This window comes from Oncorhynchus mykiss, chromosome 7 (assembly GCF_013265735.2).
Source record: "Oncorhynchus mykiss isolate Arlee chromosome 7, USDA_OmykA_1.1, whole genome shotgun sequence".
In the NCBI taxonomy this organism is placed as follows: Eukaryota; Metazoa; Chordata; class Actinopteri; order Salmoniformes; family Salmonidae; genus Oncorhynchus; species Oncorhynchus mykiss.
In genome coordinates, this window is record NC_048571.1 from 61,196,275 (window position 1) to 61,218,894 (window position 22,620).

General features: G+C 41.1%; 2 protein-coding genes across 2 annotated transcripts in view; both read left to right on the plus strand.

The window, feature by feature from the left end:
• Nucleotides 1-443: 443 nt before the first annotated feature.
• On the plus strand, nucleotides 444-4,186 carry pob (partial optokinetic response b). The gene is given in 9 exon segments (NM_001160544.1): nucleotides 444-525; nucleotides 1,238-1,394; nucleotides 1,536-1,593; nucleotides 1,722-1,815; nucleotides 2,013-2,117; nucleotides 2,386-2,467; nucleotides 2,599-2,678; nucleotides 3,101-3,183; nucleotides 3,304-4,186. Coding segments are annotated over 8 exon segments (786 nt in total). The 5' UTR covers nucleotides 444-525; nucleotides 1,238-1,239; the 3' UTR covers nucleotides 3,433-4,186.
• Nucleotides 4,187-4,612: 426 nt separating this feature from the next.
• Nucleotides 4,613-22,620, plus strand: part of LOC110528158 (ubiquitin carboxyl-terminal hydrolase 4) — a 32,518-nt gene continuing 14,510 nt past the window's right edge. Inside the window, exons 1-11 of the mRNA XM_021609985.2 lie at nucleotides 4,613-4,830; nucleotides 13,507-13,634; nucleotides 13,822-13,952; nucleotides 14,029-14,155; nucleotides 14,282-14,427; nucleotides 14,773-14,834; nucleotides 16,970-17,116; nucleotides 18,327-18,444; nucleotides 19,170-19,343; nucleotides 19,613-19,771; nucleotides 19,904-20,128. Of these exons, the coding sequence (XP_021465660.2) occupies nucleotides 4,679-4,830; nucleotides 13,507-13,634; nucleotides 13,822-13,952; nucleotides 14,029-14,155; nucleotides 14,282-14,427; nucleotides 14,773-14,834; nucleotides 16,970-17,116; nucleotides 18,327-18,444; nucleotides 19,170-19,343; nucleotides 19,613-19,771; nucleotides 19,904-20,128 (1,569 nt within the window). The 5' untranslated portion in view covers nucleotides 4,613-4,678. The remainder of the gene's footprint in view (nucleotides 4,831-13,506; nucleotides 13,635-13,821; nucleotides 13,953-14,028; nucleotides 14,156-14,281; nucleotides 14,428-14,772; nucleotides 14,835-16,969; nucleotides 17,117-18,326; nucleotides 18,445-19,169; nucleotides 19,344-19,612; nucleotides 19,772-19,903; nucleotides 20,129-22,620) is intronic.

The window sequence follows — 22,620 nt, forward strand, 5'->3', positions numbered from 1 at the left end:
ATATCATGGAGGTCACGTTTAAGGTGTACGCCTCCCCCTACTGTGCTGGGGTGTGCAATTAATACAAGTCTACCTAATTCTGCACTACGAAGATAATAAAATGTCAAAGTCAAATAAATCCCTACTATTACACCCGCAATAACAAGACTTAACCTCCACATTGCTCCCACATTCACCGAGTTCTGTATGAAAGTCACATTAGCGGTAAATTTTTTTAGGGTTAATTACAGGGGAGGGAATATATTGATAACCTTGTCCCATAGAGATTTGCACGGTTAACAAAACGTCACGCCTGGGTAAGCCTACACGAAACACAGACCTTGCATGGGGTAGTTCTAAAATCCGCTACGGAAAAATGAATGGTGGAAAACGATTGGAACCATTTTTCGGGTTTTGCCGCTAGGTTTTATGGGTATTATGACGCGTCCACTGTGCCGGACTATAGACAGTACCCTAATTAGCATAGCAACGTCCGAGATATGTAACCACGACACACGTCTTTGCCAAACGAAATAGCTACATTCGGTAAGATAAACATCAAACACGGCAGCGATTTGTTTCCTAACCGGTTGAATCGTGTATTATTAGCTAGCTGTAGCATCTTTCAACCTACTCATTCTAACAGCTAACAGCTAACAGTCAGTAGTAGCTAGATAGTTGCTAGCCAGCCAGCTCTTTCCAGCAGCTCTTCTAGCTAGCTAAAGTACTGTTATTCTGTTTTTGGAAATTGGCAAGAATGCCAAGATGGTACATGTTAACAGAATAATTTATATAGTTAGCTGACTAGTTGTGCATTCACAAGTAGCTTCCTATACGACCAAATTGACAGTAACGTACTGACAGGTATTTGATGTAGCTACTGTAACTAGCTAACGTTAGCTCGTAGTAGCTAGCTAACATGGTGGTGCCAGTGAATCAGTCAGTAAGCTAAAATATGCGATTCATTGTTCGCTAGCTAGCTAACGTTAGCAACTTTGGAAACAGGAGTAACGTTATATTGCTGCACTGTCCAGTTTGTTAGACGCCAAAATGCTTGTGCAATGCATTCACCAGGGCCCTGTTTCCCAAAGGTATCTTATTAAGTTAAGGATAAGTTCGTCGTTGGGAAACCGGGCCCAGTTCGCTCGAAACATAGTGCTGCTATTAACTTACTTCCATTTTCAAGATTTTGTCATATCAGAAGTTATTCCTATGAAACCTGCTCTTACACATGTTCTCTGTCTTATCACCTTGCTAGATATGGCTGAGCCTGAGCTTCTGCTGGATTCCAATATCAGACTTTGGGTGGTCTTGCCCATTGTCTTCATCACTTTTCTTGTTGGGGTGATTCGACATTATGTCTCCATTTTGCTTCAAAGTGACAAGAAGCTGACATTAGAGCAGGTATCAGACAGGTAAGGGTATTGTAAGCATGTAGCACTGCCTAGATGGTCTGTGCATTGACCGTTTATAAAAAGGCTTTCAGAACATGTAGGGTTAAAGTAGAAATGTCTTACCGTAAGTTTGTTTTTGACATATTCCTCTCCAATATTCAGCCAGGTTCTCATCAGGAGCAGAATCCTCAGAGAGAATGGGAAGTACATTCCAAAACAGGTGAGATCAATGTTGGATATACCATAAAACACTGATTTGCACTGTTTGACTCTTCAAGTTTAAAAAAAAAAAAATGTAAGTGTAGGCTAGTTGCGCTCAGACTTTGAGAATTCTCTCTTTTACTTCAGTCATTTTTGATGAGGAAGTTTTACTTCAATAATCAAGAAGATGGATTCTTCAAAAATACCAAAAGAAAGGTTGTTCCTCCCTCCCCAATGACAGGTGAGCATAAGAGAATCACATCATTCCTTCTCATATAATCCTATTCTCATACCATGATAGGCAGGTATTGGGCCGTGTATCACAATTAAACCCTGCCACATGATATGGAGCATATTATTTCTAATAGCGCACCATTTACAACTCAGTTTGTTTGCGATTGTACTCTGTAAAGCTACGCTAACTGTTTCTTTGTCCAGACCCCAGCATGCTGACAGACATGATGAAAGGCAATGTGACCAATGTTCTTCCCATGATCCTCATCGGAGGCTGGATTAACTGGACCTTCTCAGGGTTTGTCACAAGTAAGTGACATCCTCCTCACTCACTGCACTGAGACTGGGTTGTTTGGATGATTGTCACTAGAGAGCTTCGATATCAACTTTATTTTATGGTACAGAAATTACCAGGTATTTACTAAGAAATTGCATGGTTAAATTGTTATTACATAGAAATAACCTATGAATAACAGTAGTATATAATTAAGTTAGTTTCTTTGCTATAAGCAGTTTGTTCTACATTTGAATTGCCAAACTTACAATGTTCTCTCAACTATTTTCTTGTTCCTCACAGCCAAGGTTCCATTTCCTCTCACCCTGCGCTTCAAGCCCATGTTGCAACAAGGAATCGAGCTACTCTCACTTGATGCATCCTGGTTAGTTGAGGAAATACATACTTGTTAAATTATCTGAGTTCCGTGAAGTTAATATGGTATTATTGCCTCTGAGTCCTTTTGCTAGTGTAAGCATTGATGAATTACAACCTCACCCTCATTTATGTTTTAAGGGTGAGCTCAGCGTCGTGGTATTTCCTGAATGTGTTTGGGCTGCGAAGCATGTACTCCTTAATTCTAGGACAAGATAATGGTAATTTTCATCAAACTTCATAATTCAGTTTAGTTTTTCCTCCAAAGGTTACTGATGCATGTGTTTCTGTAAACTAGATGTGACAGAATTGAATCATAGATTGTAACCAACTTACAGCAGTATTTGTTATCAAAAGCAATAGGTCATTGACAGAAGGTCATTGACTTGATTTGAGGCAACAACAAATCATTTGGAGAAATGAGACTTCTAGTAGGCAAGCTGTCTTGCCTTGATTTGATAATAGACATGTCTGCAACCATTCAGTGTCATGTCAGCAGCAAGGCTGGTTTGAATGGAACATGATTCCATAATGTCAACTATGTTGAAGTGGCAGGCCTCCAATTCTTAACAGTCCTGGTTTTGTCATTAAAGCGATATGAAATAACAAGAGTGTTGATGCTGGTGTAATGTGACACATGCAGGTGCAGACCAGTCCAGGATCATGCAGGAGCAGATGAGTGGTGCTGCCATGGCCATGCCTGCAGACACCAACAAAGCCTTCAAGGTAGAGTTGTCTCCTCTTGATAACATTGACTTACTCTCCATGGTGAATTACAGAGGTGGTGAATTCCTACAGGTCCCAGCAGAATCATCTGACAGACAGATGTTTATTTCCCCCTTTTAGGCAGAATGGGAGGCACTTGAGCTAACTGACCACCAGTGGGCACTGGAGAATATTGAGGAGGAGCTGATGAGCAGGGAACTGGATCTGGATGGAATGTTCAGTAAGGAGTTACCAATGGGTATCTTCTGATTGCCAGTTCATTACTGCAGGGAACCTGCCGCTGGACAACATTTTAGTTTTACTTAAAGTGGCTGACTTCGAGTTTTTCTAGGAACTGACATAGAGAATGATGTCTACATTAATTTCAGTGCCATCATTGTCCATTTAATTTTAATTGGAGATTAATAGTAGATTAATTAACAGAAAACATTATAGTACCAATACTTTTAACTATTTGGAAGATTCAGTGTCAGCTATGTAAAACTCATTACAAAAAAGGATAATAGTAATGGAAAACATAGAAATAATGTACTGTCAAAAACAAAACATTTAAAAGGTGAATGAAAATGTGTTGTATCACCACTTTGAATCATATTTGACCTTGCAGTCTGATTCCACCTACTTGCCATTTGTTTGGTCATACTTGTTGGTTATTTGTGAGCTTGTCGTAAAAAAAAAAAAGGTTTTAATATTATTAGTAACTAAACCCATTTGTAAGAGTTGGCTCTTAGCAACATAAGACAACTAGGTGTTGAAGTAAAAACAACAACAATTAAACATGGTCATTGCTGATGATTAAATTCCAGTTAACAATCTTTTATCATTCCTCTTTGAGTTTATGTGCAGCATCCTGTCATGGCTGACATTAGGCAAATCTAGACATTGGGTGCTGGAAAACTACTGTTTGTGATAGTTTTATGCAATGTGTCATTTTTTTATATTTATTTCTCCCAATTTATTTTTTAACATTTCCCTTGTGTTTTTGTATAAAGACTGTTTTGACTAAATTGCAGTTGAGTTTTATTTACCTCTTAATTGCAAAGAGACACAAGGAACCCAGTTGTCATGGCAATGGCTTGGGACCTTTCTGAAGACAGCAAACACTGAAGGCATCATTTAGCTATCTGACTGTCGTGAACTTTTAATCTAAGAAAATTGTAAGTAAAGTATTTGCCTACCAAGTTGATGATAGTAATTACAGATAGTTCCAATACATTAAGAAGTTGCTGCTACTTTAGTGGAGCCCTATACCGTCGAGCTCCAGCAACTTTCTGCGGTTTCTACTAGATATCACAGCCACAAAGTAAAATTGGGTAGGGTTAAATATGAACTTTAGGAAATGTAATTTAAAAAATGGGGGTGTTAATGACTTTGTGGTTGTGGTAACTAGTGATGACCCCCCAGATCACGGAAACAGCAAATCTCACCAACATTGTGGTGCTCGTGCATCCGCGGTTCTTCTACTGCGCGTTCACGACTCCGGCTCACTCACTGCATGATGGCCGAGGGAGGCGGACCCGAGTCGGGTAGCGCGGCAGACCCCGAGCCCGAGTCTGTAGCCGCTCAAATACCGACACCTTCAACCGAGAGTCAAAAACAGAGTATTGGAACACTTCTCAAAACAACTCTACGAAAGAGCGACGAGTGGTAAGGAAGTGTTTTGAATGTATCTTTAGCAGCTAGACAATAGCTACGGTAATGTTAGCTAGGCTAGCTACTTTTCAGTTCACGGGAACTAACGTTAGCCAGCTAGCTACCTAGTAGCATAGGCCTGTCAAGAGACGGGTAAACCGGTTCCTATTGCATTGAACGGGAAATCGTTTGATTTGTGGGGTTAGTTGGGCCAGAGTAGACATGTGACTAACATTAACAACTTAACGTTTCTTCTCGCCCGATAGTTACTGTAGCTAGTGCAAGCTAGTTAGCTAGCTAGTTGTACTTAGTTAATAACTAAGGTTAGCTAGCCGGCAAGCTATCCAAGCGAAGGCATTGCGCAAGTTAACTGTCTACTCACATTAACTTGCTAGCCGGCTAACTAGTTACGACATGACGAGGTGTCGTCAAAAGGCCCCTGTTCAATGCGATAACGAGTGACTGCGAAGTAATGTTATCTAGCTAACGTTAGCTATTTTACAAGCTAACTAATGCTTTGTCATTGAAACTGGATAACACCCATCGACTGGCCCTCTCATATATTCAGTTGCCAAGGCCACAGGTTTCCAGTTAAGATCTTTGCAAGGTTTTAACTTTAACTAGCCATATCCATACTGAACAACAAGGGACGGGAAACAACCAATGTGGGCTCAGTAGAGCAAGGCTAACCAGACAGGCACTACCAGTACCTGCGACTATTAAACACTGAATCCCTGAACACGTTGTCTTGAGACAGCAAGCTGCCGGGTCATAACGTTTGGTTTGTTATGGTACATCTAAATAACCTTAACCTAAATAAACATGTTGTGAATTTAGCTAAGTAAGCAATCGTTTTAGTTGGGATCGATGGAAAGTATGATATGTTTTTGGGGCAAGGCTACAGACAACTTCGATTGTTTTGGCCTTCGAGTCTTTCTAAACAGGGCAATGTCAACTGGGTAGGTGTTTTTAGCAACGCAGGTGTACAGTGCCTTCAAAAATTATTCACACCCCTTTACTTTTCCCACATTTTGTTGCTACAGTCTGAGTTTAAAATAGATTAAATTTAGATGTCTCATTGATCTACACAACACCCAATAATGTCAGTGAAATTTTGTTTGTCGAATTAAAAAATAATAGTAATACAAAATGAGAAGCTGAAATGTCTTGAGTGACTAAAGTATTCTACCCCTTTGTTATGGTAAAATTGTTATTAACAAATTGCATCATATGTTGCATGGACTCATTCTGTGTTGATTAATAGTGGTTAACATGATTTTCGATTAACTAATCCATCTCTGTACTCCACACAAACAATTATCTGTAAGGTCCCTCAATCGAGTAGGGAATTAAAAGCACAGATTCAACCACAAAGACCAGGGAGTTTTTTTTCAATGCCTTGCAAAGAAGGGTTAAAAACAAAATAAAAAAAAAGTAGATGCTGAATATCCCTTTGAGCATGGTGAAGTTATTCATTTCACTTTGGGTGGTGTATCAATACACACAGTCACTACAAAGATACCGGAGTCCTTCCTAACTCAGTTGCCAGAGAGGCAGGAAACTACTCAGGGATTTCACCTTGAGGCCAATGGTGACTTTATAACAGTTAGTTTAATGGCTATGATAAGAGAAAACACTGTGAATAGATCAACAACATTGTAATTACTACACAACGCTAAGCTAATTGACAGAGTGAAAATAAGGAAGCCTGTACAGAATAAAACATATTCCAAAACATGCATCATGTTTGTAACAAGGCGCTTAAGTAACACTGCAATGAATGTGGCAAATAAATTACTTTTGTCCTGAATACAACGCGTTATGTTTGGGGCAAACAACACATCTCTGAATACCACTCTTCATAATTTCAAGCATGGTGGTGGCTGCATCATGTTATGGGTATGCTTGTCATCAGCAAGCACTAGGGTGCTTTCTGGGCGGAGATAAAATGAAACGGAATAAAGCTAAGCACAGGCAAAATCATAGAGGAAAACCTGGTTCAGTCTGCTTAGTGCTTTCCAACACACACTGGGAGACAAATTCACCTTTCAGCAGGACAATAACCTAAAACGCAAGGCCAAATATACACTGGATTTGCTTACCAAGACAACTTTGAATGTTTCTGAATGGCATAGTTACAGTTTTGACTTATCGGCTTAAATCTATGGCAAGACTTAAATACCTAACAATGAACAACAATCAACTTGACAGAGCTTGAAGAATTCAAAAAATAACTATGTGCAAATATTGAACAATCTAGGTGTCTGTTCACATTAGCTTGCTAGCTGGCTAACTAGTTACGACATAACGAGGTGTAGTCAAAAAGCCCCTGTTCAATGCGATAACGAGTGACTGCGAACTAAAGTTAACTAGTTAGCTATTTTACATGCTAGCTAATGCTTTGCATTTGAACTGGATACCCTAAAAGACTCTCAGCTGTAATCAGCACTAAAGTTGCTTCGACAAAGTATTGAATACTCTACACAGTGAATACTAATACAAATTAGATGAATGTATTTAATTTTCAATACATTTGCGAACATTTCTAAAAACATGTTTTTACTTTGCTTATAGGGTATTTTGTGTAGATGGGTGAGAACGGAAAAAAACTATTTAATCCATTTTGAACTAACACAAAATGTGTATGAATCCTTTCTAAAGGCACTGTATTTACATACACTAGCATTGGTTTAAACTGTATTGGGTTGCACAAAAACAGTTAGTGGGAAGCGAAGTTAAATACAACTCCATTTCAACTTACTGTTCCAGAGGGCAGGATTGTTGGGTACTTGAGGCCAAATATTTTAAAGGATGGTATTAATAAACATACTTTCCAGACGTTGGTGTGTTGTAGACCCACTCCTTCTGCTTACCTCATGAGCTCCCAAGTGGCACAGTGGTCTTAGACACTGCATCTCAGTGCAAGAGGCGTCACTGCAGTACCTGGTTTGAATCCAGGCTGCATCACATCTGGCCGTGATTGGGAGTCCCATAGGTTGGCGCACAATTGGCCCAGTATCGTCCGGGGTAGGCCATCATTGTAAATCAGAATTAGTTCTTAACTGACTTAAATATTAAAACATGTAAAAAATAAGTCCCCGCCTCCCGGGTGGCGCAGCGGCAGCTGTGCCATCAGAGTCCCTGGGTTCGCGCCCAGGCTCTGTCGTAACCGGCCGCGACCGGGAGGTCCGTGGGGCGACGCACAATTGGCCTAGCGTCGTCCGGGTTAGGGAGGGCTTGGTCGGTAGGGATGTCTTGTCTCATCGCGCGCCAGCGACTCCTGTGGCGGGCCGGGCGCAGTGCGCGCTAACCAAGGTTGCCGGGTGCACAGTGTAGCCTCCGACACATTGGTGCGGCTGGCTTCCAGGTTGGATGCGCGCTGTGTTAAGAAGCAGTGCGGCTGGTTGGGTTGTGTATCGGAGGACGCCTTCGTCTCTCCCGAGCCCGTACGGGAGTTGTAGCGATGAGACAAGATAGTAGCTACTACAACAATTGAATACCACGAAATTGGGGAGAAAAAGGGCTAAAGTCCTGCACATGCTTCATATGATGCATGTGCAGGACTTTTATTTTGACATGAGTCAACAGACCCACTTTTGGAAAATCTGTTAATACGATCCTTTAGATATTTTGTCTGAAATTCCCCCATTATAATGACCAACTATCCTGCCCACTGGCACAGTAAATTAAAATGGAATTCAATTTCACTTCTGGCTTCCCATGGAATGTCTTTGTGCAACCCAATACAATTGACAGCAACGCTAGTGTATGTAAATATACCGCGTTGCTAAACGCACCTATCAGCTGGGCAGCTATGGGCTATCTGACAGACTATGGCTGAATTTACACAGGCAGCCCAATTGTTTTTTTTGCCACCAATTGATCTTTTGACCAAACAGATCTGATGTTTTGTTAATAATTGCGCAAAAGATCAAAATTGGCCTGGCTGTGTAAACAGAGCCTACCTAGTATGCTGACTCCTGACCTCATTTTAAACACAGCTGAGATGGGCATTGTAAAGGCTTTAGTTGCATTACCATGTGTCTCATTTAAAGTACACCTAGCTAATTTAGTCACAAAGTTCTCAATTCTAATAAGGGTTCTTTAGAAATAAAGTTTCCCTTGCCTGGGCTTTGGACCATGTGTAATCCTGCTTGAGATGAGATTAAAGACATCCTAGCTCACTGTTACTAAATGTGAATGTGACCTAGAGCGCAAGACAGTTTGTTTTGGAGTTGCATAATATGTTGACAGATTAATACAAACACTAACCAGGTTTCCATTCAACCTTTTTATGCAAGTAAAGTACATTTTGGATAAATGTCATGACGGGCCTGATGGAAGAATTCATTTTTTTGTTAAACTTTCCCAATGCCGAAAATACTAAATACGCTAGACAACGTGTCATCCTTTTTGTGTCAGTAAAATCAACAGTGCAAGAAATGTTGGTGTAAAGGTTTTTTTAATGCACAAATATTGATATAACATTCATATCGATGTAAACTGAGTCACACGATGACGTGTGGTCCTCCCACTATGGCTCTTAAAGGAAGCATGCAGTTTATTAGGCTACAGATTAATTAAATTAAAGATCCCAGAAATGTTTTAAACACATAAAAAAGCTTCTCATGTTGTGCACAAATTTGTTAACATCCCTGTTAGTGAGCATCTCTCATTTGCCAAGATAATTCCTTTAGTGACCTGACAAGTGTGGCATACCAAGAAGCTGATTAAACAGCATGATCTTTACACAGGTGCCCCTTGTGCTGGGGACAATAACACAATGCCACAGATGTGGCAAGTTTTGAGGGAGTGTGTAATTGGCATGTTGACAGCAGGCATGTCCACCAGAGCTGTTGTCGGGATTTAATTTCTCTACCATAAGCCTTCATGTGGGCGAGCGGTTTGCTGATGTCAACGTTGTGAACAGAGTGCCCCATGGTGGCGGTGGAGTTATGGTATGGGCAGGCATACGCTACAGACAAAAACACAATTGCATTTTATCGATGGCAATTTGAATCAGAGGTCGACCGATTATGATTTTTCAACACCGATACGGATTGTTGGAGGGCCAAAAAAGCCGATACAGATTAATCGGCCATTTTTTACATTTGTAATAATGACTATTACAACAATACTGAATTAACACTTATTTGAACTTAATATAAAACATAAAAATCAATTTAGCCTCAAATAAATAATGAAACATGTTCAATTTGGTTTAAATAATGCAAAAACAAAGTGTTGGAGAAAAAAGTAATGTGTGCCATGTAAAATATGTGTGCCATGTAAAAAGCTAACGTTTAAGTTCCTTGCTCAGAACATGAGAACATATGAAAGTTGGTGGTTCCTTTTAACATGAGACTTCAATATTCCAAGGTAAGAGGTTTTAGGTTGTAGTTAATATAATATTTATAGGACTATTTCTCTCTCTACCATTTGTATTTCATATACCGTTGACTATTGGATGTTCTTATAGGCACTATAGTATTGCCAGTGTAACAGTATAGCTTCCATCCCCCTCCTTGCCCCTGGGCTTGAACCAGGAACACATAGACAACAGCAACACTCGAAGCATCGTTACCCATCGCTTCACAAAAGCCGCGGCCCTTGCAGCGCAAGGGGAATAACTACTCCAAATCTAAAAGCGAGTGACGTTTGAAACAGTATTAGCGCTAGCTAATGCTAGCTAGCAATTTACCTTGGCTTCTACTACATTCGCGTAACAGGCAGGCTACTCGTGGAGTGCAATGGTTAGAGCGTTGGACTAGTTAACTGTGCGGTTGTAAGGGGCGACAGGGTAGCCTAGTGGTTAGTGTTGGGCTAGTAACCGAAAGGCTGCAAGTTCAAACCCCAGAGCTGACAAGGTACAAATCTGTCATTCTGCCCCTGAACAAGGCCCACTGTTCCTAGGCCGTCATTGAAAATAAGAATTTGTTCTTAACTGACTTGCCTAGTTAAATAAAGGTAAATTAAATTAAATAAGATTTCTAGCTCTGACAGTGCTGTAATATCTAACAAGTAATATCTAACAATTTCACAACATATACCCAATACTCACACATTTAACTAAAGGAATGGAATTAAGAATATATCAAATATATGGATGAGCAATATCAGAGTGGCATAGACCCAGTAGAATAGAATACAGAAAATACATACGAGATGAGTAATGCAAAATATGTTAACATTAACGTGACTAATGTTCCATTTATTAAAGTGGCCAGTGATATCAAGTCTATGTATATAGGCAGCAGCCTCTGTGATGGTTATTTTAACAGTCTAATGACCTTGAGTTAGAAGCTGTTTTTCAGTCTCGGTCCCAGCTTTGATACACCTGTACTGACCTCACCTTCTGGATGATAATGGGATGAACAGGCAGTGGATCGGGTGGTTGTTATCCTTGATGATCTTTTTGGCCTTCCTGTGACATCGGGTGCTGTAGGTGTCCTGGAGGGCAGGTAGTTTGCCCCCGGTGATGTGTTGGGCATACCACACCACCCTCTGTGTGTCTGTAAAAGTTGGTGAGGGTTTTAGGTGCCAAACCAATTTGTTTTCAGCCTCCTGAGGTTGAAGATGCTGTGTTGCGCCTTCACCACACTGTCTGTGTGGGTGGACCGTTTCAGTTTGTCAGTGATGTGTACGCCGAGGAACTTGAAGCTTTCCACCTTCTCCACTGCAGTCCCGTTGATGTGGATAGAGGGGTGCTCCCTCTGCTGTTTCCTGAAGTTCCACGATCATCTTCTTTGATTTGTTGACATTGAGTGAGAGGTTATTTTCCTGGCTCCACACTCTGAGCCCTCACCACCTTCCTGTAGGCTGTCATTGTTGGTCATCAAGCCTACTACTATTGTGTAGTCTGCTAACTTGATGATTGCGTTGGTGGCGTGCTTGGCCATGCAGTCATTGGTGAACTGGGAGTACAGGAGGGGGCTGAGTACGCACACTTGTGGAGCCCCAGTGTTGAGGATCATCGTAGTAGAGGTCTTGTTTCCTAACGTTCAGGTCTCTCCAGAGATATTTGATCGTGTTCAAGTCCGGGCTCTGGCTGGGCCCTTTAAGGACATAAAGAGACTTGTCCCGAAGCCACTCCTGCGTTGTCTTGGCTCTATGTTTAGGGTCAATGTCCTGTTGGAAGGTGAACCTTTGCCCCAGCCTGAGGTCCTGAGTGCTCTGCAGCGGATTTTCGTCAAGGATCTCTCTTGTACTTTGCTCCGTTCATCTTTCCCTCGATCCTGACTAGTCTCCCAGTCCCTACCTGCTGAAAAACATCCCCACAGCATGATACTGCCACCACCATACTTCACCATAGGGATGGTATTGGCCAGGTGATGAGCGGTGCCTGGTTTCCTCCAGATGTGACACTTGGCATTCAGGCCAAAGAGTTCAATCTTGGTTTCATCAGACCAGAGAATTTTGTTTTTCATGGTCAGAGTCCTTTAGGTGCCTTTTGACTATTTCCAAGCAGGCTGTCATATGCCTTTACTGAGGAGTGGCTTCTGTCTGGCCACTCTACCATAAAGGCCTGATTTGGTGGAGTGCTGCAGAGATGGTTGTCCTTCTGGAAAGTTCTATCTCCATAGAGGAACTCTGGAGCTTTGTCAGTGACCATCAGGTTCTTGGTCACCTCCCTGACCAAGGCCCTTCTCCCACGATTGCTCAGTTTGGCCGGGTGGCCAACTCTAGGAAGAGTCTAGGTTCCTAACTTCTTCCTTTTAAGAATGATGGAGGCCACTGTGTTTTGGACACCTTCAATGCTGCAGACATTTTTTTTTGTACCCTTCCCCAGAACTGTGCCTCAACACAATCGTGTCTTGGAGCAACGCAGACAATTCCTTCGGCCTCGTGGCTTGTTTTTTTTCTCTGTCATAGACTGTCAACTGTGGGATCTTAAATAGACTGGTGTGAGCTTTTCCAAAACATTACCAATTAATTGAATTGACTGCAGGTGGACGCCAATCAAGTTGTAGAAACTTCTTCTCATGGATGATCAATGGAAACAGGACACACCGGACCTCAATTTCGAGTCTCCTAGCAAAGGGTCTGAATAATTATTGAATAAATAAAAAAAATGTTTTGCTTTGTCGTTATGGGGTATTATGTGTAGATTGAGGAAAAACACATGATTTAATCTACTTTAGAATAAGGCTGTAGTGTAACAATGTAGTAAAAGTGAAGGAGTCTGAATACTCTCCGAATGCAGTGTATCTATATTCCCAGTCATGCGAAATCCATAGTTTAGGGCCTAATACATTTATTTCAATTGACGGATTTCCTCATATGAACTGTAACTCAGTAAAATCTTTGAAATTGTGGGATGTTGCGTTAATTAAATGTATTTTTATATTTTTCTGTAATTTTTTTATTTGGTACATGGGAATAAAACCGTAAAATGTATTTTTATATGCACTACGTCATCATTCACAGACTTATCTGCAAGAAGTCAATTTGATGGAAACATCTCTGGATTAAAAATGTGCATATTGCTTTTATGCAGATTTTGGAATATTCACTTGATAATCTGTCACCGATTGAAACCTAGCAATTGTTAGACATAATTTAGAAACTAGTCGCACAGGTTGTCTGCATGCAGGGCAAGTTTATATAAAACATTTGTTTTACCGTTGTGTGATATACATTTTAACCTGCAAGTTATCATTCCACCCAATACAGTAGCACTTCTTTTTGCAGGTTTCTGATTGATAGTCGGTGGTTCAAGCAGTGGAAGAAATATGTGGGATTTGACAGTTGGGATATGTACAATGTTGGAGAGCACAGTCTCTATCCCGGCCCTGTTGACAACTCTGGCCTGTTCTCAGGTAATGCAGGCATCATATTCACTTCCACAAAATGTCACATTGTATTTTAATCTGTGTGTAGGCCTGTGTGTTTTCTTTTGTCTCTGCTGTGAGCATGATTCTAATAAGTGCAAAACTAGTTATAAACGAGCACTCTAAATACTTGTTGTCATAAACTTACCTTGACACACTCTCTCTTTCTCCTTAGACCATGAGACCCAGATCCTGAAGGAGCACCTTATAGATGAGTTGGACTATGTCCTAGTGCCCACTGAGGCATGGAACAAGTTTGTCAGCTGGTATGGTTGCCTTGAGGGCCAGCGTCCCATCGTCAGAAAGGTGATACCATTTAAACATTGTATATTTTCACTCTTTTGCTTTAGTCTCTCTCTTTAACCTTGTGCTTTCTATCTAGGTGGTTGAACATGGCATGTTTGTCAAGCACTGTAAAGTGGAGGTCTATCTGTTGGAGCTCAACTTGTGTGAGAATGACAACATGGACAATGTGGTCACACGTCATTTCAGCAAAGCTGACACTATAGGTGAGAGAGAACAGTGTACTGTACTGTGAGCCAGAGAGCAAACTGACGTGTGAACTAACTAGATATGTATCATCTTCAGCCACTTCTGACTTTTAATTAACTAAATATTGTGTGTGCCCTGTCCAGACAGCATAGAGAAGGAGATGCGGTCACTATTTGAGATCCCAACGGGGAAGGAGACTCGACTGTGGAACAAGTACATGAGCAACACGTACGAGCAGCTGAACAAGCCAGACAGCACCGTACAGGATGCTGGTCTCTTCCAGGGCCAGGTAAGAGTACTGGCTCCACCCCAACATCCAAATCCGCTCACTCACTACAATTTTTCAGTTTTTGATTTGTTAAAAAAGTTTGAAATATCCAATAAATGTCGTTCCACTTCATGATTGTGTCCCACTTGTTGTTGATTCTTCACAAAAAAATACAGTTTTATATCTTTATGTTTGAAGCCTGAAATGTGGCAAAAGGTCGCAAAGTTCAAGGGGGCCGAATACTTTCGCAAGGCACTGTACATTCATACATGACTATGAGTATGTTATGACACATGTTATGTTATGACACAGTTGTTGAAATCAGCTGGGTTCAGCACGGCTCTCACTAGTGTGATGCCCACACAGGTGCTCGTGATTGAATGCAAGAACGAGGACGGCACGTGGCCCAGGCAAGCCTCCCATCCAAAGTAAGTCTATCATTATATGGTTACCCATCCTCAATTCTAGGACTTTGACTAAGGTTGCAAAGCGGCACTATATTACTGGATCTTTCGAAGTTCATCAGTAAACTACTAGAATTTTGTTATCTTTCAAGGATATTATGTTATCTAGCACAAGATGTCTAGTGGCCATTTTGGGTACTTCAGATTATCACAGGCGTCTGTAATATTATCTTTAGCCTTATTACATGTCAGATTTAAGAAATAATTACGATTTTTAAATTTAAAAAAAGAATAGAATGACCAAGCTGTAAACGTTATCCTAAATATTAACCATCAACATAGTGAAACCCATTGGTGTTTTAATATGGGGTTTCAGCATGAAATATCCTTTACAATTTTTTGTTACACACATTGTTTTTACAATGTCAATATGTATTTGTTTTCAATGTTTTGGCCTCAAACTGGTGACAGGTGTGAAAAGTAAATAGTTGGAATAGTTGCAGAGTTTATTGAAAATAATGCCATTGTTGATCAATTTTTAATTATTAGGCTATTTTCTCATGAACCATACTAGATACCGTCTTGAACATCTAGTGGAAAATATCAGGGAAAAAATGAATATTATATATGAATACATAAAAAATCCAAGTATAAATTACGATAGATTGTCATAGATTTACTGTTTATTACAAAAATTACAGAAGATTCCCGTAACTTTAATAAATTACCTGTAGCTTTGCAACCCCACTTGTTGACTAAAATTGCTTAAATTGTCACATTTACTATTTTCTGTCTGATAGGCTTGGGCGGTATACTATATACCAGGGTATTTGGTAATAGCCACGAGATAGTTTCAACGGTATTGAAAAATCTTGGAAGTTTTAATATTTGTAGCTACTTTTGAAGTAAATACCTGTAGTCCACTTGTGCAATATGTTAGGAGATAAAGCAGATCACGTTCTTTATTTTACCTGTCACATTATTTTACATTTGCATGAAGCCATGATTGCCATAGTTCCCCAGAACAGTTGAGCCAGTCATGTTTGTTTGTAAATAGCACAAGTGTGGGAGCAGGTGAGTCCAGCTATGTATTGACAGGGGTTGCTATTTATATAGAAAGTTTTATTTACTTCAATAGTCTAATCAGGGATGTGCAACTATAGTTTTCCTTTGCAGAAAATACTTTAGGGCAACACATTTGGCAGATAGTAGCTTCATTTTCATCAGATGACAACCGAAGTGCAACAGTATTTGGCTGGCAGCCACCCAAGTAAATGAGCTTACAAGGAAAAAGCAAGGTCTTTTTTGCAAAAACTATGCATGGCCATCATATTTCCAATGTTTTATCAAAGAAAGAATGTAGCGGACTACATTTCCTAATGTTTTTCTGACAGAGAAAAGTAGGCGGACTACACCAAACAACACATCAGTCAGAGGAGCGCTGTCTGCTAATACAATGCCCATTCGTGAATTTTTATCTGAATGGAGAAGTGTAACGGAAGCACAACATTTGTCTGATACTGAGCAGAAATTACAATTAAAAGCATTTTAGATATGTGTTTACAAAATGCAGCAATATATTTCTTATACAATTCCCTTAAACTTAACTTGCTAGTTATCAAAGTAAGTGACTTAATTAATAAGGTGACGGGGCATCAAATTGTGCTAGCTTTCTGCTTTGTTTCAGAAGTCAAAGCCTGTTTGGATGGGTTATCTGTACAGCTGGTGCTGCCATCTTGGTTTTCTGTGTGTGTTTTTTTCCCTCCTCTCTGTTCTCGGCCTGACTGCTCCCCCACACAATCTCTCTCGTTCACATTTGCTTGTAAATTTACAAAATTACATTCAAAGCTGGATTGCCTGTCTTTGCTATTTGTTTATTTTAGTTTGCTCTTGTAAGCATATTTAGCTAGCAACCTCCATGGAAATGAGCTTTTGTGCTGACTTTGTTAGCATTCTGGTAATAGACATCCAATGGGCTTTTTACCATTTCAGGCGCCCCCTTGTGTACTAAGACGGTAATACCGTAATTCCTGGGATGAGAGAGAAACTATATGAAAATCTGGATACCGCTCAACCCTAATGTTTGAATGCAGAAAATAGTATATATCAGATAATGTGTCTGAAACTTATCCAGTAAGTCTTATGTTCATGTTATTCAGATCCAGTACGGCTACATCCAGGAATTTCACTACCTCTCCAAAGCTCTCGTCCAACTCGTCGACAACCATCTCCTCAACAATAACAAATGGGGACAGCGGCAGCAACTCTGGCTATACACTGAACAACAGCACCTCCTCTGGCAATAGGCAAGCAAACTGTGTTTTTATCACTATGCCACAATATGCAGTCACTGGGATATCACTAGCCAGTCAGACCAAGTCAATGGAGTCCCATTTACACTACCGGTCAAAAGTTTTAGAACACCTACTCATTCAAGGGTTTTTTCTTTATTTTTACTATTTTCTACATTGTATGAAATAACACATGGAATCATGTAGTAACCATATTTTATATTTGAGATTCTTCAAATAGCCTCCTTTTGCCTTGATGACAGCTTTGCACACTCTTGGCATTCTCTCAGCCAGCTTCACCTGGAATGATTTTCCAACAGTCTTGGAGTTCCCACATATATGCTGAGCACTTGTTGGTTGCTTTTTCTTCACTCTGCTGTCTGACTCATCCCAAACCAACTCAATTGGGTTGAGGTTGGGTGATTGTGGAGGCCAGGTCATCTGATGCAGCACTCCATGATTCTCCTTCTTGGTCAAATAGCCCTTACACAGCCTGGAGGTGTGTTTTGGGTCATTATCCTGTTGGAAAAACAAATGATAGTCCCACTAAGCGCAAACCAGATTTGATGGTGTATCGCTGCAGAATGCTGTGGTAGCCGTGCTGGTTAAGTGTGCCTTGAATTCTAAATAAATCACCAACAGAGTCACCAGCAAAGCACCATCACACCTCCTCCATTCTTCACGGTGGGAACCACACATGCAGAGATCATCCATTCACCTACTCTGCATCTCACAAAGACACGGCGGTTCGAACCAAAAATCTCAAATTTGGACTCATCAGACCAAAGGACACATTTCCACCAGTCTAATGTCCATTGCTTGTGTTTCTTGGTACAAACAAGTATCTTCTTCTTATTGGTGTCCTTTAGTAACTTTTTAAAATTGAAATGCAATCCAGGTGAAGCTGGTTGAGAGAATGCCAAGAGTGTGCAAAGCTTTCCTCAAGGTAAAGGTTGGCTATTTTGAAGATTCTCATATATAACATATATTTTGACTTGTTTAACACTTTTTTTTGGGTTACTACATGAATCCATATGTGTTATTTCATAGTTGTGATGTCTCCACTATTATTCCACAATGTAGAAAATAGTAAAAATAAAAAGCCTTGAAAGAGTAGGTGTTCTAAAACTTTTGACCGATAGTGTATGTTTTGGAATATTTGTACAATCCATTGATGTTTGTACAAACCTGTTAAACAGTGGACTAAACCTTACTGTTTCTACAGATTGGGAGGTTACAATTCATACAGCTCCTCCTACAACTACAGAGAGTCACCATCCCAACCTGGCCTCTGTGGTCTCAGTAACCTAGGCAACACCTGTTTTATGAACTCCGCTCTTCAGGTACCACACACACACACACACACACACACAAGGTCTGTGTGCAAACTCACATTAGCATGTACTGCACTAAGAATTCATATGGACCCCACAGCAAATATTGGGTACTGTAAAACTAAATTAAAATCAGTCCATAGCCACCTGTGTCTTTTTTTAATAGCTGGGCAATGGCACACATTTCAGCAAAGCAGAACCTCAAGACTTCCTTATTATTAGGATTGCACATCAGCTGTTGTTAACGAAGAGACCCATGCCCTTGAGTTTACGAGAAGCTGCCGTTCTGTCCTGCCGATGCATACAAAAACCAGCTAGATTTATGTTAACCGTGTCCTCGTTCAGCCACGACTCCGTGAAGCATAAGATATTACAGTTCTTCAGTTAACTATGCAAATGAGAAAAAGCTGTGTGCCTTAAGGAAATAGACGCCTGGCTCGAATAGAAGCCGGTCTCTAATAAGCTCCCGCTGGGATCAGTGATTTAAGCAAATGAACGCCTGACTATTAATTTAAATTTTAGGATATGTCTTGCTATAGAGCATATTTCCCTTGTCTAAGACATCCAATTATCCCTTGTCTAAGACCGAGCTGTACTTACCTCTCTAAATCAGTTGATGGTGTGGAAGAGCAGGCCACAGACTCCCAGGCTTAGACAGGCTCTCTGACTCACACACACCAAACAAAGTTTGAACTGTATATTTCCCCCTTATTCACCTCACTGTTTTGTTGCAGTGCCTGAGCAACGCGTGTCCTCTCACGGAGTACTTCCTAGATGACCAGTATGAGGCGGAGATCAACCGGGAGAATCCATTAGGAATGAGGGGGGAGATCGCAGAGGCCTATGCAGACCTGGTCAAGCAGATGTGGCTTAGCCGCAGCAGCTATGTGGCTCCCCGCACATTTAAAGTGAGCATCACCACGGATACATGAGACTGAATTTCTATAGGTTACTGCAATGTAGTTCTGTTGGAGTGCACCTTCCTCATCCTCTTTTTGACCAGTAGATTTTCCAATTGTCAGTTACGAGTAGATTTATCCTATAGTCAGTTACTAATTTACGAACTCATTGTAGACAGCAATGAGCATGAAACACTCTGTCATAATTACTATAACACGTGTGACTAACAAGCTGCACAGTCTGCTAACCTCCACCCTGCGTTCCCCCTCTATCTCAGACCCAAGTGGGTCGCTTCGCCCCCCAGTTTTCAGGGTACCAGCAGCAGGACTCCCAGGAGTTGCTGGCCTTCCTGATGGACGGGCTCCACGAAGACCTGAACCGTGTTAAAAAGAAGCCTTACCTGGCCCTGCAAGATGCAGGGGGGCGGCCAGACGAGGTACACATACACACAATCTTGGTGATGCTAGAAAGGAGGATTTCCCATAGCATTGTCATTAAGTCCTATCTCGTTTGTGATCACCTCTGTAAAAATCTCTTAACAGTTTTTTTTCCTTCTTCTGAGTGACAGATTGTAGCTAAGGAAGCATGGACTAATCATCGCCTGCGCAATGACTCAATCATCGTGGACATATTCCATGGCCTGTTCAAATCCACTCTGGTGTGTCCAGAGTGTGCCAAGATCTCTGTGACTTTTGACCCATTCTGCTACCTCACACTCCCTCTGCCCATGAAGAAGGACCGCACTATGGAGGTGTTCTTGGTCCGCATTGACCCCCAGTCCAGACCCACACAGGTAACACACACACACACACATACATACACACACACACACACACACACACACACACACACTGGATGTGTGCTGCGTTTCCCCCTCAATGTCGTTACACTGTCATTTATTATAACAATCTTTTTTTATTTATTAAGGATTTCACAACAACGACGAAAAGGACAAGACAAACACAGAGTAATATAAAACCAAACAATGATCAAAAACATAGACTCAACAGCTGAAGATGAGGACTAACATATACAGTTTTACTGTGATCAGGAACTTTCTTAATAACCTCCAAAATCAACTTGTTGTATATTATTCCACCAATCTCTTAGCACTTGACATGACCAGAGTATATGTGTATTAGAGGCATCATCACCTTTACATATCCAACATTGGTCTTCTGGTATTAACTTTGTGGAGTCCAATTGAATAAATGTGTTTACATTATATATTTTACATTTATATTTTGCCCATTTGTACTTGATCCTTATTTAAAGGATCAGACAATTGCTCCTGTAGCAGATTATAAATTATTTATTTTATCGGGCTGGCTATGGGACAGGTAAGGGTGTTTCCCAACCACTTTGACAAATAACTTCATAGCTGGAGGTGTCTACAATATTCATTATGTGGCAGCTTATATTTCTCTGTAATTTGGGTAAAGCTTAAGAGCTGCTTAGAATGCTCATCAAATAGATCTAACAGATAATGTATTCTGTACCTCAAAAATGTATTACATCCAATTAGGATACTCTTTTTGTGCCACGGAGGAGATTTATAAAGGTCCCTTTTTATCTTACCCCACAAGGTTCTAGTGTTTGTAACAGTGGGGTGATTGTTCAGTTGTGGTCTTACTCTGCCAAAAATTCCAAGCCAGGTCTAAATCTGGTACCAGCCGGGTTTTGCCCCTCCCTTCCAACATGACAACTAAATACTGATATGTTTGACATTGATAGCCCAGTAGTACTTCCTGAAGTTATGGAGACCAGATCCACCTTTTTTGGGGGAAGACTGACTTATATAAAAATATATATATATATGTTTTATACCTAAACTGCTGAGAGAATAAAATAAAATAAAAATAAATAAAATCTAGAACATGCCTGTAAATATCAAATCAAATGTATTTATATATCCCTTCGTACATCAGCTGATATCTCAAAGTGCTGTACAGAAACCCAGCCTAAAACCCCAAACAGCAAGCAATGCAGATGTAGAAGCACGGTGGCTAGGAAAAACTTCCTAGAAAGGCCAAAACCTAGGAAGAAACATAGAGAGGAACCAGGCTATGTGGGGTGGCCAGTCCTCTTCTGGCTGTGCCGGGTGGAGATTATAACAGAACATGGCCAAGATGTTCAAATGTTCATAATTGACCAGCATGGTCCAATAATAATAATAAGGCAGAACAGTTGAAACTGGAGCAGCAGCACTGGGGACAGCAAGGAGTCATCATGTCAGGTAGTCCTGAGGCATGGTCCTAGGGCTCAAGTCCTCCGAGAGAGAAAGAGAGAATTAGAGAGAGCACACTTAAATTCACACAGGACACCGAATAAGACAGGAGAAGTACTCCAGATATAACAAACTGACCCTAGCCCCCCGACACAAACTACTGCAGCATAAATACTGGAGGCTGAGACCGGAGGGGTCAGGAGACACTGTGGCCCCATCCGAGGACACCCCCGGACAGGGCCAAACAGGAAGGATATAACCCCACCCACTTTGCCAAAGCACAGCCCCCACACCACTAGAGGGATATCTTCAACCACCAACTTACCATCCTGAGACAAGGCTGAGTATAGCCCACAAAGATCTCCGCCACGGCACAACCCGGGGGGGGGGGGGGGGGGACGCCAACCCAGACCGGAATATCACATCAGTGACTCAACCCACTCAGGTGACGCACCCCTCCCAGGGACAGTATGAAAGAGCCCCAGTAAGCCAGTGACTCAGCCCCTGTAATAGGGTTAGAGGCAGAGAATCCCAGTGGAAAGAGGGGAACCGGCCAGGCAGAGACAGCAAGGGCGGTTCGTTGCTCCAGAGCCTTTCCGTTCACCATCCCACTCCTGGGCCAGACTACAATCAATCATATGACCCACTGAAGAGATGAGTCTTCAGTAAAGACTTAAAGGTTGAGACCGAGTTTGCGTCTCTTTAATGGGTAGGCAGACCATTCCATAAAAATGGAGCTCTATAGTAGAATGCCCTGCCTCCAGCTGTTTGCTTAGAAATTCTAGGGACAATTAGGAGGCCTGCGTCTTGTGACCGTAGCGTACGTGTAGGTATGTACGGCAGGACCAAATCAGAGAGATGGGTAGGAGCAAGCCCATGTAATGCTTTGTAGGTATCTTCAAAGTAATTATCTGGGATATATAGAGGGAGATGAGGTAGAGGATAATATATTACAGGTGCCAGCATTGTGTTAATAGAATACATTTTACCCCATAATGAAATGTATATATTTGCCCATCTAGCAAAGTCCTTCATTTTTAGAAGAAAGGGTTTCATAT